The sequence below is a fragment of the Drosophila novamexicana genome, unplaced genomic scaffold (genome assembly GCF_003285875.2).
Source record: "Drosophila novamexicana strain 15010-1031.04,08,12 unplaced genomic scaffold, DnovRS2.1 tig00004555-arrow-pilon, whole genome shotgun sequence".
NCBI classification, from domain to species: Eukaryota; Metazoa; Arthropoda; class Insecta; order Diptera; family Drosophilidae; genus Drosophila; species Drosophila novamexicana.
Window position 1 is genome coordinate 3,328,830 of NW_020825052.1, and position 18,164 is coordinate 3,346,993.

At 38.2% G+C, this 18,164-nt stretch overlaps 2 protein-coding genes across 2 annotated transcripts in view; both read left to right on the plus strand.

The window, feature by feature from the left end:
• Positions 1 to 18,164, plus strand: part of LOC115770371 — an 83,400-nt gene that overhangs the window by 15,084 nt on the left and 50,152 nt on the right. The window lies entirely within an intron of this gene.
• On the plus strand, positions 828 to 3,237 carry LOC115770374 (succinate dehydrogenase [ubiquinone] flavoprotein subunit, mitochondrial). The gene is made up of 2 exons (XM_030715623.1): positions 828 to 908; positions 977 to 3,237. The coding sequence occupies exon 2, from the start codon at positions 1,036 to 1,038 to the stop codon at positions 2,893 to 2,895; it is 1,860 nt and encodes a 619-aa protein (XP_030571483.1). The 5' UTR covers positions 828 to 908; positions 977 to 1,035; the 3' UTR covers positions 2,896 to 3,237.

The following is an 18,164-nucleotide window of genomic DNA, read 5'->3' on the forward strand; positions in this document are numbered from 1 at the left end:
CATTTGCACGATTTTAAAAGGCTATTTAACAAAACTAAAGTAACTATATGTATATTTAGATAAAAAATAACAATAATAAAAAAATAAAAATAATAAGAAAGGTAAATGCTTGTATATTAGAAATAATTAAAATATACATATTTATTTTTCGTAATGAAGAAAGATGTTCTCATAAATATTACATACGAATAACTACATTTTTTTTAAAAGAATTCTGTAAAAAGATATTTATTTCCTAAATACATTTATTTGAGTGGCTGACATTAAGAAAATGAATGTATATATGCACATGTATACAGAAATTCTTGGGCTTTGCGCTTTCTGCCACGTGGCCTGCCAATATAGCCACGAGATATTTGCAAAATACCATCATATGATGAATGATTTTAGAAACGACCCCGATTTTGAGAAAAAACGTCATGTAACCCCTTGTTTTTTTGTCGATATTCCAAAAAATCTCAAAAAAAATATACATCATCACCGAACTATTTTTTGCCAAAAGTTTTAATCCATCGATTGTTATAATTTTTGATAATGCAATTAATAATTCCGCACGGAGACGTTTGAAAAAGGCGAGATTATGCCGTTTAAAAGCGACACAACTCCGCCATTCCACAAGCGACATATCCGCCGGTAGAAATTAAAGTCAGTGGGATTATCATTTAATTAGTTAAACGGGCAAATTATTAAAGTTAGAATCAAAACATTTTAAGCATATAGAAAACCAAGTTTAGGAAATGTTACTAACAGTAGGTAGTTGGTTTGAAAGGTGAAGCTTCTACCTACTTCGTTTATAAGATTAAAATAATAATCCTTATTCCTCAGATGACTCACGTAAAAAAATTTCAGGTAGCAGGAGGCTTTGAGCTTTTATTATAAATGCCAATAACAGTTTAATTTAGAACACAGTAAGAAAACACATTGAACACTCTACAAGAAATGACTCTTTTAAACTCTAAATGTCTGTTACGATTAGCATCTACAAAGTCGTTCAACCGCTTTAGTTTCTGTCGGTTCTGGCATGTGACCCGGGTGATGCGCGATTGTGACTCCGATTACGAGTTAAAAGATCATAAATATGATGCTATTGTAATTGGGGCTGGTGGCGCTGGAATGCGTGCAGGATTCGAGTTGGCTAAAAGCGGATTTAAGACTGCGATGCTGTCGAAACTATTCCCGACAAGGTCTCACACGGTGGCAGCACAAGGCGGGGTAAATGCTGCTCTGAGCAATATGGACAAGGACGATTGGAAGTTCCACTTCTACGACACAGTGAAAGGCAGCGACTGGTTGGGGGATCAGAATGCCATCCACTACATGTGCCGAGAAGCGATGGCAGCCGTACACGAGCTCGACCAATATGGCATGCCATTTTCACGAAGAGAGGATGGTAAGATTTATCAGCGGCCATTCGGAGGACAGACACTAGGCTACGGCAAGGGTGGCGTAGCTAGGCGTTCCTGCGCAGTGGCCGATCGCACCGGGCACGCACTTATTCATACACTCTATGGCCAGACTCTGAAATATGGGGATCTTTGCCATTATTATGTCGATTATTTTGTGCTCGATTTAATAATGGCAGATTCCTGTTGTTTGGGTTGCCTGGCTTGGTGTTTGGATGACGGCACCTTTCATCGGTTCATCGCCAAGAACACTGTGGTTGCATCTGGCGGCTGTGGACGCGTGTATTTTTCAACCACCGCTGGCCATACTTGCACTGGGGACGGCAATGCTTGGGTTTCACGCGCCAAACTTCCGCTTATGGACATGGAGTTTGTACAGTTCCATCCTACCGGTATGTACGGAGCCGGCTGTCTTATCACTGAAGGCGTTCGCGGCGAGGGCGGCTTCTTTGTCAATTCTAAGGGCGAGCGTTTTATGGAACAATATGCACCAGAGGCCAAGGACTTAGCCTCGCGCGATGTTGTAGCGCGTGCTATGACAATGGAGGTGTTGAAAGGAAATGGCTGCGGCCCCCTCAAAGATCATGTCTACTTACAACTACACCATATTGATCCTGAAATTATTTACAAACGTCTGCCTGGAATAGTGACAACAGCTAAAATTTTCGCTAAAGTGGATGTAACCAAGGAACCCGTGCCGGTGTTGCCCACCGTACACTACAACATGGGCGGTGTACCTACCGATTTTATGGGTAGAGTAGTCACACTTGACGATGAGTCTAAAGACAAAATTATCCAGGGCCTCTACTCTTGTGGAGAGACTTCGTGCGCTTCGGTCCACGGTGCGAATCGTTTGGGCGCCAACTCTTTGCTCGATTTGGTTGTCTTTGGGCGCTCATGCGCCATCGATATTGCAGCCAATAGCTGCCCAGGAGATACGCCACCCGATGTGTCAGACAGTGCCACTGAAAAATCCATGGACAACTTCAAAAAGTTGCGAAATGCCGATGGCAAAACTCCAACGGCCGCGTTGCGAATTGAGCTGCAGCGGACCATGACCAAGCATGCGGCGGTCTTCCGCGAGGGCAAGCTGTTAAATGAAGGACTAGAAAAGGTCATCCAGCTGTGCGATCAATTCAAGGATATAAAGGTGTTTGACCGAACTCTAGTGTGGAATACGGACCTCATTGAGACGCTGGAGTTACAAAATATGCTGGCCAATGCTGTGCACATCATCACCGCCATGGAAAATCGCAAGGAATCCCGTGGCTCGCATGCTCGTGAGGACTTTCCGAAGCGCTTGGACGAGTACGACTATAGCACTCCCATTTCGGGGCAGAAGATAAAACCATTAGAGGAACACTGGCGCAAACACACCTTGACCTTTGCTCAGGACGACGAGGGCTGCGTCGTCATCAAATATCGACAGGTCATTGACAAAACCTTGGATGACACTATAAATTCCATACCACCCGCTCCGCGTACCTACTGAATAATTATTCCAAATATTAATCCAAACATATAATACAATACATAATCGAGTGCAGAGCATTGAGCCATGTTTACAAGTCAGCATAAACTCTTTTTTGCAGCCTTTATTTATACCCTTGCAGAAGCTATTATAATTTTCTCTCGAAATGTGTAACGAATAGAAGGAGATATCTGCAAAATCCTAAAAACATCAGACTATATCATATAGCTGATATAGGACCGATCGGTCGAAAATGAGGTTCTTAAATGAACAATTTTTTGTTTTTCAAAATATCTTAACAATACTTAGCAATAACTATTTTCCTTCATACGAACAAAGCATTATGATAAGGCTCGGTCTGCAAGGCCTTTTTTTATACCCTTGCAGAAGCTATTATAATTTTCTCTCGAAATGTGTAACGCATAGAAGGAGATATCTGCAAAATCCTAAAAACATCAGACTATATCATATAGCTGATATAGGACCGATCGGTCGAAAATGAGGTTCTTAAATGAACAATTTTTTGTTTTTCAAAATATCTTAACAATACTTAGCAATAACTATTTTCCTTCATACGAACAAAGCATTATGATAAGGCTCGGTCTGCAAGGGTAAGTCTTCGGCGTTCCGAAGAAAGTCCATTTTTCTCGCTTATATCAAAATAGCTATGTGTTAAATGAAAGTCATAAATAAATAATAGATTTTCTATGAAGGCAAGATTTAAGTACCTTCATTAATGGGGGTCCTTTTGGGGTGTGCATGTGCGTGTACTCGGAGCTGTTCAGGAACTCTCGACTCTAACTTATTTTATTTAAACAACACTCTTATTAGCATAAAGTTTATGAGAATGTACATATAAATATGTTTGTTTCGGCTCTGGATTGCATTTAAATTAAACTGCTGGCAGTCGGGGCCGGCCAGTGCCAGTCCTAATGACCACAATAAATTATATTCATTTAGGATCGTTTAACATATAGGAAAAAGAGCAGAGGCTGTTAAAGAAATAATTTATAGCTGTTGAAAACTTAACATGTTCATTTGGCCACATGTGTGTGGGCTTTGTTGAGGATTAAATCCATAAGTGTTGGTGTTCGTGTTTCTACTCGTGCTTCAGTTTGTGTGCATGTGTGTGTGGACAACAAATGAAAAGCCAACAACAACAACAAGCTCCTCGTTTATAAATACTTCACACACATACACCCATCCAGCTAACAACCAGAATGATACCACCCCAACAATTTACCCTCCCCCAGCCCAAGCAGAAACTATTTACTACTATGTACTACATATGTACATTGTGTGGCGCCTTTTGTGGTCTGTCGGGCGGTGTGGTTCCACAGTTGTTGCTGTAGGAGTATGCTGCTGTTTGTTGCTGCTGGCAGCAAAGGCACACAAATTACAGTTGCACACACATTTGCCTGTGTTAAATTGTCTCACAACCAATACAAAGTGACCTTTTTCATTTATTTTTATGATTCCTCCCATCCTTGATACGTGTGTTACCTCACAGCAACAGCCACTCTTCCCTCGGTAGCCCATAAAAAATTGGCTAGCAACTGTGGGCGCCCAAGCAGAAACTACGAAAAGCTCGTTGTATGGTTACTTGGCTGTTTTTTTCTGGCAATAGAGAAATGCATCCCACTGTGTGCCTTACCGAATATTTTTTGTGGCTTATTCAATGCACGGTGCTGCGAAATCAATTTGGGGAAATCAAATTTGATAAGCTTTAAAGCCGAGTTGCAAAAGAAAACTAAAGTGCAATTACATAAACGGTATAAACTCTCGGAATTTTTTAAAATTGGAAGCACATATTCAGTTTTATTTTTGTAAATGCACATAACGTATTTTTATACCCTGGTAAAGGGTATTTTCAGTTTGTCAAAGTATATAAATATTCTTTATCAGATGAGTACATAATAGAAGTGATCGGTCAAATTCTAATTTCCTATATGAACAGTGTATTTGTGCACTGTATTCTGTATGTTTTGAAGGGTATTAAATCTTCATTGTGCTGAAGATAGTCGGTCTTTCATGTTGTTTTCTGATGGTTTATCATCTTTGTTGTCTAGTTTAGTGCTTGAAGGGCTTTCTTTATTCTAGTTTCTACTCTCCTAATTCCTAGTTTCTACTCTTCATCTCATGTGTATGCAATAGTCTGCAAAAATAGAAGGATTTTGGATAGTTCAACCAAATCATCTGCACCGACGGATCCATTATTGGTATTGTGGGGGAACAGTTTTCATTTACATTGCGTTGGAGCAAACGCAATCAAAGTCCATTTCAGAACGCACACATTTTCAAACTTTTGCTTTATTCTGATTGTGGTCCATCCTGGCCAGATTCGGCAAACTATTTCAGTTATGTGAAACTGCAAATCATTTTGTATTTTGTTTGTTTTACTTTGTTGTGCACTTGGTTTTAGATAAGGGCTTTGTTACACCTGACATTTATATACCCTGTACTTTAAATTACAAAGGGTTGTCGCTGATTGTAGAGCAAAATAATTTGCTATTCCTATTAAAGACAGCATTTTAGAATTTTCAATTTATCTAAAAATAAAGCTAAATACTAAAACTAATAGACTCCGCCATACAATGATACAACATTTTTGCGGCATTCAATTGTTTTTGTAATAAATTATCAGCTTACAGATAAATACGTTGCGTTTCTGCTAGAACTTTATTTACCTGGATTGTAGCGGCCAGGGTCGAGTGTGTAAAAAATAATTTATTTCCCGCACATGCACAAGTACGTGATTCAGGAATTCCAAGAGTAATAGAATGTGAATTATTTTAATTTTTCCATTTGGTTTTCAAGTTTGAACGGAGTCGGATGATGTGAATTGTAAACTGAAATAAATAATTGTTTATTTGTAGTATAGAACGTGCTGCAAAAATAGGAAATAATTGCTGTTTGATGATGCTAATGCAGTGAAGTATCAGAAAATTCAATTCGATTATCGTACCGAACTTTTTATTTAGGTAATGTATAGAGAAATTCATTAAGAAATTAATTTATATAAAAATCAATAGTTCGTATACATAGAGCTTTAACATTTATAGTGACAATAGTTTGTAAAATTGAAATTCTCTGACTTTTAAGTTTCGCTGTTAAGTACCTTTTAACTCTCTCGGTTGGTAGTTGGATGACAGCCTTTTATAAATGCATTGCGTTCGCTTGGTTCTCACCTGGACTTTTTGTTGCTGTAGACAAATGAGTTTTGCATAAACAAACACACGGACATCTCTTCTAAATGACAACGGGCTCCGCAACAGCAAAGATGTGAGGCAAGGAATTGCCTCGACTTCAACAGCAGCAAGAACAGTACAATGTTTGGCCTGCAATTGCATAATCAAGTGCAATAAAAAGTTGAGAAAGTAAAGTGTTCTGGCATTTGCTATCATGTTGGTCTTTGGATATTCAAGACTTGCTAAAGCGCCAACTTGGTACTGGACCTGGGACTGGAATCCATACCGGCTGTTTCCCTTTCGCAAATAAAAACGCGCTGTGCCTAAGGATCCACGTTCTTATTCTAGCAATTCTGCGGCTTACCGTTAACGGGTTTTTTTTTCATTTCGTGATAGCTAACACGACGCATGAGTAATACCAATGGTGTGTCCAAAATGAACATAGAGTGCGGGTTACAGCTGCTTGCCTGCCACTCTGCCTGACTGCAGCGTATTTCCATTAATGACTTGGCAGAGTCCCTCAGTTTCGGCTCTTTGTTTTCCCTGTTCCATTGTTGTTGGTAGCAAGCAAAGATGAGCATGGAAAGTATCAAACAATAACAGCAATAATGGCAGCAGCAGCAACAAAGTTCGCTTGCAATTTCGCATGACTCGCCACATCGCCCCCTAAACTTGGGGCTAGGGACACGACTGCACAGTCCGTTGCCTTTCGTTTTGGCCAGAACTAAGTTTATTTCACATTTGTATTCATTTGTTTTGAGTTTTATTTAGCCAGCAAAACAATAACAAAAATAAATATTCTCGAATATGCTCAACGGACAAACTATGGTGGCTGCACATAGCACAGCTCCTGCTATTTCATGTAGAATCTATTCCATTCAAGTTAATGCCTTACATTTGGACGGTTGCTTATTTTGTTGTTCGGAAATTAAATCACAAAATGTCTTACAGGCACCTTTTAAAGATTTAACTTAAACAATATTTTTGACCAAACAATGATTTTTGCGTTATACAACGTTAATCTCAATTAACATGTGTTTCTATCCAACAAAGAATATCGTAATCCTGAATAGAAGAATTCCTTTAAGCAAATGTTTCAAAATATACTTCTGCGGTTGATTTTGCGTCCGACTGTCTATAAGAAGACTTGATAATATATTTAACTAAAGTTGTTAAATTTACCAAGTTTTTTATGTTCTATACAAAAAACTAGTTTCTAAAGCAATCGGCTTAGGCGATCATATAATCATTTCATGCATCCATTTTACCTTAAAAAAAAGACATCCCCGAGAGTGCCGCTAATTATATCCTCCACTGGAATGAATCAACAAGCAGAAGGGTCCACTCGCAACGCGTCCGCAAGCAAACTGACAAGTTGGATAAGTTACCGTGGCAAAAAAATGAGTGGGTTGTAACTTCAACTTGTCGTATTTACCAAAAAGGGAAGACAGGGGCTTTGTAGGGGGAAGCCGGGAAAGTGGAAGCCGACGAAGTGGGTTGAGTGGTGAGTTTTTGATGCTGGAGTCGCTGCTGAAGCGACAACATCCGATTGCTCCTGGCGTTGTCCACTCCGTGAAACAGGCGACACAACCAGAAATGCAATGGGAAGAGTCCGGAACGAAGCGAAAGCACAGGAAAATGCTCGCTTTGAGCTGGTTCTGCTTTTTTGCGACATTTTTGCAGAAGGTTTTTGCATTCGTGCAACTTTTTGTGGCTTTCGTGGTTGTTGGCACGCGGCATCGCGCAAAAGAGATGTACTGTGTGGGCGGGCGAGGCGTGTCAGTTGGCCGCCTTAAAGTTTGCGTGAACGTTTATTTTGTTTGCGCTTGCAAAAAGTGTGAAAATTTGAAGCTATTGCGCGTTCTAATTTCTGCGCTCTAGTGCTGCTTCACCAGCAACTGCTGAGGCCGGTATAGTGCGGTACAAGAGCTGGCAGCAGCTGGATAGCCAATGTGCGTGCAAGCCAGTCAAATGGGAAGAAGAGAAATGAGGATGCGAGGAGTGGAGTTGAGCTCGACGTGCCAAAAAGTATGCAAATTATTAGCAAAGTTAGACACATTTTTCACGCGGCACACACTTTTCGCTTTTTGACAATTTTAATTTTTACTCTCTATAAATTTGAAGTCTAGCTATTTTCTTTGCATGCTGGTGGAGCGTAACCTGGTGTTTAAGGCCACTTGGTAGGACAGACTGAAGGAGCGTATAAGGAAAACTAGGTTTATTTATGTTCAGAGATTTTAAAGCAATTTCAAAGCAAGGCAAGGACTAAAAGGTCAGTGCTGGCAGCAGCCCAGCATCCCTTTAACCTCACACATTGCGACAATTTAACGCCCTGCACTTGACATTTGGTATTTGCTCAGATCCAGGTCCTTGTTGGCCAAGCGAGCAGCCTGCCCGATTTCTGAGTGCACCCACATCAAGAGTTTTCCCTGATGTGTCTGTGTGTATTTGTGCATTCGCACTGTGTGTCCTTTGTTTTGCACAATTTGTCGTGCTTGTCCTGGTATGCGTGCCCATCGCTGGCCACGTCTGACTCCTCGATTCCGGTCTGATTCCGGCATTTCGCTTGTCCCTTTGCGGAAATTATTATTTTGTTTAATGATTTGTGTTGTCTCGTAATTGAAGCTAGGCAGGGCAGAAAGACCGTATTTTTTGCTCTTGACCCACAATGAAAATATGGAAAACTATCGAAACAAAAAGTTGTTGGCGCTTTTCATCGTACCGAAGTATGCTCAGCGAAGGGTAAACAGCAGCAGAAGAAGAACAAGAAGAAATAATAGCAAACAACAAAAATATAAGAAAAATGAAAAATCCTTTTTATACATTTTGCAGCTGAAAGTAGAGGAGTAGAAAGTTCATTGTCAATTGATTCTTATGGTTATACGGATCGATGCAAGGACGAGATAAATTAAATTTCTATTTAACCCTGGCAAGTATTTTGTGAATACTTCGCCTGAATAAATATTGAGGAAGAAAGTATTTTTATATATATGCTATACAGCTCATTTCAAATATTGATTCGTTAGTAAAGTAAGTCAATAAAAAGCATTCCAGTGAGGGAGATAATTGGAATGTCAGAAACTGTTGCCAATTATTTTGCCAATTACATTAAATTTATTCAAAAAAGGTTTACGCGTTGAACTAAGCACATAAACATAATAATATTTCAAAGGAGACCCATAAATAATTGATTATAGATCCTTAACAACATTTAAACGAATGAAACACACCGAATCCAGCTGTCAGTTTAATAACAATATTTTGTTGTTCCTACATACTATGTGTAATTAATTGGCGGTTATCAGTTTGTTGCCAGCCTGCAAAGTGCCACAGTCATTGGCCACGAATGCATTAACTGTATGCCCACTACGCCCCATTATTCAATTAAAATGAAATGCATTCTTTAACAGTCGATTCGGGCATTAAATTGATTCATTGACGAACATCCAACCAGTATTAGCAGCCTTTTGCAGTAGGTATTGCTGTTTTTGTTTTTTTTTTTTTTTTTGCAGATTCATATTAAAGGCGAAAATTTAATAATATTTCAAACAATACTTTGTAAGGAAAAATCAATAACAGTAGCACTGCGGAAATTAAATGCGACAATCAATTAAAAATTGCAAATGAGCATTCACGCCCCTCCAGTCAAGTGTAAAATATGTAACTATTTAAACATTTTTTAAATTGCGTCGTAAATTAACATGTTTCAGCAGCAGACCCTTACGAAATACATAACGACATATATCTCTAGAGCTGGTCTTTTTGGCGAATTGGGGATCCATAATTCTAGCAGAAATTGTGGACAACTGGTGAAAAGCGACGGCTGCAAATTATTTTCAATAATACTTGTTAAAATTAATTTAAGACACATTTTCTACTTTATCCCATTTGGTTGAAAGACGCTTGCCCAAGTTCAAATTTCATTACATTTGTGGGTTGTGAGTGCGCGACTAGGATTGACGCATTCATACATTCAGACACGATAATCGGAATTTAAAAACTTAATTGGCTCAGACATGTTTCTTTTTCTTTGTTGAATAGATTTGCACTTAATTGCATTGCAATTGCTTACCCATTTCAGCGTAAACAGACAAAAAGCAAGCTGTTTTGATTATAAATTCCACACTCTCTTAAACTTATATGAATACCAAAAGAATTTTCATTCCATCCATTTGTACTGGTCTTAAACCTCAAATTTGTTAATTGGAATTCGTATTTGAAATCATACCATGGAATGTGGTTAAATGAACGGGATTTTCAGTAAAACTCAGAAGCAACAATTCGGATTGAGCCGGGGGCTTGAGTGAACACGCCTTGCAATATGCGCCATCTACATAAATATCGCAGTGCAGGCACTCGAGGTTGAGGCCCATGTTTATCCGCTTAGGTAAACACAAGCACAGCGAACGCAGCTGGCTGTCTGGTAGGAAAGTCAAATGAAGCGGAAGAACTTCACGTGCCGCAATACAAATTGAAAATCAATGAAACCATGGAAAACTCCGGGCCAACAATGCACGATGGGCGGTTCAGCTGTATGTTTAACCAATTGAAATCGCTGTACCATAAATCGAAGCTTCACTGCCAAAGTGGCCGTTGGGGCCGTTGTGGCACCATCAGCGTGAATTCAATTGGATGGTCCGTTTTGACCATTTGTGGAAATTCTATGAAACACGCCCAATCTTTCAATTCCAATTCCAAAACAATGAGAGATACAGAGACCAAATCGAACAAAGTTTATATGAGAGCTTTCTATTCATTTTTTGGTTAGAGAAGAGTTTATAATGTCTGCGGCGATGGGCAAGAATATGTATACCTTGCGTGTACTACCTGCAGAATTTTTAATTGGTTGTACCTGGTGCCAACTAGTTTGCTGTTACATTTAATTATGGTATTTAGAATTGGTTTTCACGTTATGTTCTTCGCGAATACATTTTTAGTCATAAACAACATTGTTTTACCACTCTTATAAACCGTCTTGATCTTGACGTATACGTAATATTGAAAACAAGTAATGGCTTCACCACTGAAAGCTGATTTATAATCTTCCCAGCTGGAGCTCGCGAGGCTTATTCTTTATTCACTTAACACCTTCCGAACAAGTATAAATATATATATTTTTATTTATGTAAGTGTGCATATATGTAATCCAGAGCTCAGGTGAACGTTGCAGTTGGACTAAAAGGCGACTCCTTCATTCAAAAGGATTTCTCGTTTTTTTTTTTTTAATTTTGTTAGAGCAGTGCATTAGCTGCCTTTGGATGCGCACAGTGACCATCTGACACGTGACTCTCCGTTTAATAGTTGCACGTGCCAAACAAAATAATAAACTTGGATAAGGAAATCGATTGTAACGTGTCGTTTCCAGTACACTTTGGCTTAGGGTGATATAAGCATCAAAACCACATGCAAATGTCTAATTCTATTCCATTTAAATAAATGGGTAATGGGTATAATCTGTTATTCGCATTCTTGTGCTCAGGTCTAAAGTACCACGGCACGCTCTATCACTTTAAAATATTAATTTGGGATATTACTTGGCTTTGCACGAATCAGTTTTTTCAATAAATGGCACTGGCTACTGTGGCCTTGCGATAAGAGAATAATCCATGTTGGGTTTCGAGTCAGGCCTCTCGTTGCTCATCTACCGAGAACTGTCTAAGCTATAAATATAGTATTAAAGAAGTCAGGGACGCAGCACAGATTTTGACTGTATTGAAAATGTATTCTATCGTTGCCAAACTTTTGGTGGAGTCCTGGCCGTGTCGGCAGAATAAATTATGTTGATAAATGTAAATTGAACTAATTGCTCACAATGGGACCTTGATTTATTTATGTACATTTTCTTAGCACCGATTATAAATTTGGGATCTAGTTTATGTTTTGCTTAATGAAGTTATTGTTGTTTATAACTAATTTAAATGAGGCATTGCCCCTTAAAAGATGCAATCTTTAAGGTTGACTTAACTCAGAACATTTTACTTTCAAGCTTTTTAGAATTATCAGCACATTGTGTGCATGGCTGTGAAAATAAAGTGAGCAAATTGATATGAAAATGCAAGTGATTTGTTTTTCATGCCCGACCTAATGGCTAACGGCTTGGCTAAGGACTGGCCGAAAGGCATTATGCAAAGTCGAGCGAGGCGTGGAGGGTCCGTTTCAAAAACTCGTCCTTGACGTTGATTTGTTGAATTATTGATTTGTTTGATTAATCAAGGAAGTGTGCAAGGGAAGCTCCATCCGCAGCACAGTCTCATTGTTATTGCTATTCCTTGCTGCTTTGCTTTGGCTCTGTCCTTTCAATTTTATTAACACTTAGGCGAATACAGCTTTCATGAAGTTTATTTTGTAGCAAGTGGCTGGATTCAGCTTGGCAATTATGTACACAATTGACTGTTAAATGCAGTTTTATTTTCGAGAATTTAAAGTGCATGCGTCCTTTAGCTGTGCCAGCAGTTTCGACTGCGTAAATCACGTGCTGACGCCCACAGAAAAGTCGACATCTCTCGGTGCGGGCTCACCCATAAACACAAATGAGAATGAGAATAAAAGCCAATTGAGGCACCGACAGACGAAATGGCAGATTGCAAAAAATGCGATGAAGTATACGCAAGAAAAACAAGGGCAATTTGCTGCAAGGACAAAATAAGACATTCCGCAACAATAGCCATGTCCCGGCCACAAGAACCTTTCCTGAGTCCGAAAAACTTGCCAAACGCTTCAATACATCGTATACATGATAAAAACCAACGCCCGCGGGCAGCCCATACAGAATATAAATAAAGGGAGCCCAGCATGTTTGTTGCCATTGATATTTTTGAGCCAAATTACAGCTGATGGCTAGGTTACAAGTTCGTCATTGAGTAGATGCAAGAAAAGACAGTTTGACTCAATTTTTAATGGAGGACACGAAGCCAAAGTGTGAGTAAGTGGTGATGTCATGGGTCAGAAAGGGTTTAGATAATTACGTAGGCTAAGGAAACTTGCCAAAATTATACCTCTTAAACGTACAAATATTTTATATTTGTAGCCTAATATTGAGCCTGAATTAAAGTATACCTAAAAGAAAAAAACTTAAACAGGATAGGGCGGTTTATATTTAATAGTAAATCAAATTTGGATAAATGATATATTTGCAAATTTGTTTTAATTGAACGATATATACTCATTTAGATAAACTTAATTCAGTAAATGCTTGTCATTATAATGCGCGAGTATATTATTTGAAAACTGTTTTTATTGCATGCTAATAAAATAAAAATGTAGCTTGCTAAGCGATTTCAAATCAAAAGCAATCAATCAGCTTAAATTAATAATAAATAAATAAATAGAATGATTGAATTATGTGGGTCGATGAAAAATGAAATATGGCCGTGGAACTTTGGAAAAAACGGTACAACAAATTAAACACAACACATTAAATGCAAATACACATTAGCCGGAGGCTGTGTTTATGCTGATGGACAGCAGCATTTACCTAATGCCCAGAAACATTAATCAAAATCATAAATGGGCGCCAACCCAAATGTTTCCCCTATTTCTACTTCCGGACATCCGGCCGTAAACGGGATGGAAGGGCATTAAATGGAAACGTCGTTAATGGAAGTGCGGCAAGATGTTAAAAGCAGAGGCAACGCTCAATTTTTATTGCCTAAAATCGAATTGAATCGATTTCTTAATGTACTCTTGGGGAAATTCAGGCAATAACTAAAACTTCAACCCACACGGATTTCTTTTTTGTTACGGCTACGGATACTACGACATCTCTTGTGACATTTGCCTTTCACATCCATGGATGATTAGGCAAGCCCACACAGCTCCCATCCATATACATACATATATATAGGTCGCATTCTATAGGCTGTCCGTAGAGCTTGTAGCTTAGCGGGGGTGAAAGGTAAGTGGGACAGTTTTGCTGACTGGTCACTTCCGGTCAAATGATTCTGAATAGAAAACTCACTCACACAAGCTAAAACCTTGACGGCCGTTCACTGGGTCAGCATTGAGGTGTGTGGGGAGAGACACATAATTCAACACGTATGCAATCTGTGAAAATTTGCAAGCGTCGTTCAATGAGCATAAAATGAAGCAAATTAGCCACAGGCTTTGAATTTGCACGGTGTCAGCAGGCACACGCTACATATTATTCATAACCAGACACATAAATTTATGTGTGCCCCCAAGTTGTCTACCCTCAACTGCTGAAAGTTGGTTTAAAGTTAAGATAGGTTCGCACAGACATTTAGCTAAAGATTAAATTTAAATAATGTGGTTGCATCAGGTATTTTTTTTAGATATAGTAATATATATAATATATTAACTATACCCTGAACCTGTTAAAAATGAGTATAAGGGTATATTGTATTTGTGCAAAATCCAAATGAATGTTACAGGCAGAAGGAAGCATCTCCGACCCCATAAGGTATATATATTCTTGATCAGCATCAATAGCCGAGTCCATCTAGCCATGTCCGTCTGTCTGTCCGTCCGTATGTATGAACGCAAGGATCTCAGAACCTATAAGAGCTAGAGACTTGAAATTTTAGATGTAGATGCTCCTAGTTCCCGCGCAGATCGAGTTTGTTTCCGATAATCGATAACTTACTCCGTTTCTAAGCAATCGATAAAAATCGATATCGATATCATGTTTTTTAGGCAATTTTGGTAAATAATAAGAGCTAAAGTCACCAAACTTGACATATAGCTTCTAAAATAGAATATATATATGCATTTGATGTTGGAAAAAGAGAAGGGAGCTAATGAATAGAACCTCTTACATGTTTAATATTATGTTCATGCAAATGGCTTGGGTATGCAAAGTAAGTATATTGATTTAGATAAAGCTACCTATTTATATAGCTTGAATAAATCCAGTGGAGAGAGCTCGATTGGGACAGTACTTTGTTTAGCATAATTTAATGAATCTCACATGAGATACTCCAAAAAAGTTGGACTTTGCAAGCGAAACGTTATTTGGCCAACAACTTTTTTTAATGAATGCCATATGATAGTAGGAATCCGTACGCATTCAAAAAGGTATAACATTTTAAAATGAGATTATATATACCCGAGATTTTCAAAAAAATCGTCAAACAAGTTGAGATATTCGAACCTACCCCGATTTTGGAAAAAAACGTGATATAACCCCTTGCTTTTTGGTCGATTTCGGTCAAAATTTAGATTTTTATTTTGCTGATACCAATCGATAGTACTGATCCTTACGAGTCAAATATAATATGAAATTCCAAAATCTGAGATTATTTGGCCGAGATAGTCAAAGAAATTATCAAAAAAGTTTGATTTTACAAACGAAACGTTTTTTGGTCAACAACTCATTTCAACCCATCAATTTTTTATTTGTTTGAATGCTGTGTGATAGTAGGGATTCGTACGAATTTAAAAAGGTATAATATTTCAATAACAGGATATATTTACCCGAGAGTTAAAAAAAAATCGTCAAAAAAGTTTGCTTGTTTTTTAACTTATATATGTTTATTGTATTGAATCAAAAAATAGCATACATTTTTATTACAAAACCGTTTACTTAGGTGGTATCTCGCCAATCCTGGTTGGCTCCTCAGGCTTTATCGTGGACAAACGTCAAAGCCGTCTTCTTTGAGTAAGGCTGAACCGTCACGTAGGTAGACGGTGAGCTCTGGGGCTTCTGTGTCGTGGTTGGAGGAGGTCTCTAAAGGATCTTTTCTTGAGCCTTCTGACTACACACCTCTCAGCGAGGTCTCTTGTATGGGTTGGCGAATGCTTCGACTCTGAGATTACTTGGCCGAGATAGTCTACAAAAATAAAAAAAAAGGTTTATTAGGTAAAGGTATATATACCAACGAAACGTTTTTTGGTCAACAACTTTTTCCAACCCATCAATTTTTAATTTCTTTGAATGCCATATGATAGAAGGGATCCGTACGAATTCAAAAATGTATAATATTTTAAAATCGGAGTATATTTACCCGAGATTTTCAAAAAAATATATAAAAAAGTTTCGATTTCGAACCTACCCCGGGTAAAAGCATTCGGGTAATAGATCCGCGCAGAGATATGACGTTCCAAAACGACATAACTCCGCGCGGAGATATGACGTTCCAAAACGACATAACTCCGCTTGGAGATATGACGTTCCAAAACGACATAACTCCGCTTGGAGATATGACGTTCCAAAACGACATAGCTCCTCGCGGAGATATGACGTTCCAAAACGATCTATCGATTGGCATCAAAAAAAGGAAATTCAAAATTTTGACCCAAATCGACAAAATGGCAAGGGGTTATATCACGCTATTTTTCAAAATAGAGGTCGGTGCGAAAATCAAAACTTTTTCGATGATTATACCCTGAACCCATCAAAAATGGGTATAAGGGTATATTGTATTTGTGCAAAATCCCAATGTATATAACAGGCAGAAGGAAGGAGTCGATCTAGCCATGTACGTCTGTCTGTCCGTCCGTCCGTCCGTATGTATGAACGCAAGGATCTCAGAACCTATAAGAGCTAGAGACTTGAAATTTTAGATGTAGATGCTCCTAGTTCCCGCGCAGATCGAGTTTGTTTCCGATAATCGACAACTTACTCCGTTTCTAAGCAATCGATAAAAATCGATATCGATATCATGTTTTTTGGGCAATTTTGGTAAATAATAAGAGCTAGAGTCACCAAACTTGACATATAGCTTCTAAAATAGAATATATATATGCATTTGATGTTGGAAGAAGAGGGTTCAGGAAATCCCCTAGTCGGGAGCTCTCGACTAGAGCCTCTTACTTGTTTTATTATTATATTTATTATCATTATTACAATTATCATAAATAGTAGTTGGAGTATTGTTAGTTTTGAAATCCCGCGTTGAATCCAACCTTTGGCCTTAATTCGATGGAATTCAAATTAACATTCAAATATTCATGCGAAAAATAACCTTAGAAGTGCAGTTCCTGTACGAGTCGAATTAGTTATTTAGTTGCTGAGACTGCAACTATAAATTTATGTATGTTTTGTTTGGAGTCAGAAAACTATGCACATTTCTTATGTGTAAACACCAATGAGGGAATAATTATTCGAGAATTTATATCGGTTTCTTACTCTGCAACTATTGCTCAGATTCATGACTAATCTAAGGGCCACCAAATCTTATTCTGATGCCTGTTTCCCATAAATCTCACCATCTTCACCGTGTTTCGTGCTGTGTACTGGCCGCCAAAACAAATGAACTCATTTGTTTCAATTTAATCTTATTACTCAAAGATTTATTGCTTTTCGCATGGAACGGCAGGCCTTTTATATGTATTTGCCAAACCCTTCTAAGGCTGACCCAACCTTTGCGCCTGACAGTTCAGAGGGCAAATTTTAAATAGGGCTTCGAGTGAAAGTACTCGAAGGTTGATTATGATTGATAGAGTGCGATTCGAATTGTCTGTCATTGTACGGATATTGATTTTAACGAATACTCAACGTGCACTCGAACATTTGGCAGTCAAATTTAATTGACAGCCCAACACGCGATTGACGGTCATCACGCATACGACCCATTGGCCAGTAATCAAATAGCAGCACAGCTTGCCCAGCAGTTATCGTAAAGTTTACGGACAAACTACTTATATAAGAGATTAACTGCATATTCACAAAAACACGTACATACTCGCACACACATGTATTCTCACACTCACTGCATCCATAAATAAATTGGAGTTTTATGTGGACTTTGATAGTTGCATAAAATTGTGAGCAAACATCCAATAAAAAGATAATTAAATTACGGTAATAAAAATAATGTTTGTTGACTCATAAAAAACTAGCAAAAGCCCTGATGTTGCGGGAAGTCGAAGTGCAATCCTTAAACAGTATAAATCGATTATAATGCACCATTTGGCCTAAGCACATATGTAACTTCTGTTTGTTAAACTAACTTGCCTCTTAAATATTTGTTCTTAATAGCTGTTTTCTCACAGATAATTGAAAATAATGTTGATTTATATAATTTGTAAATGACTCTGTTATCCTATTTGAAATAAAAGAATAAGTATGTAGATGTATGTACACTTTTTCGTACCTACATATATGCATTGCGTGTCAATATATACCAAAGCTCAGGGTATATT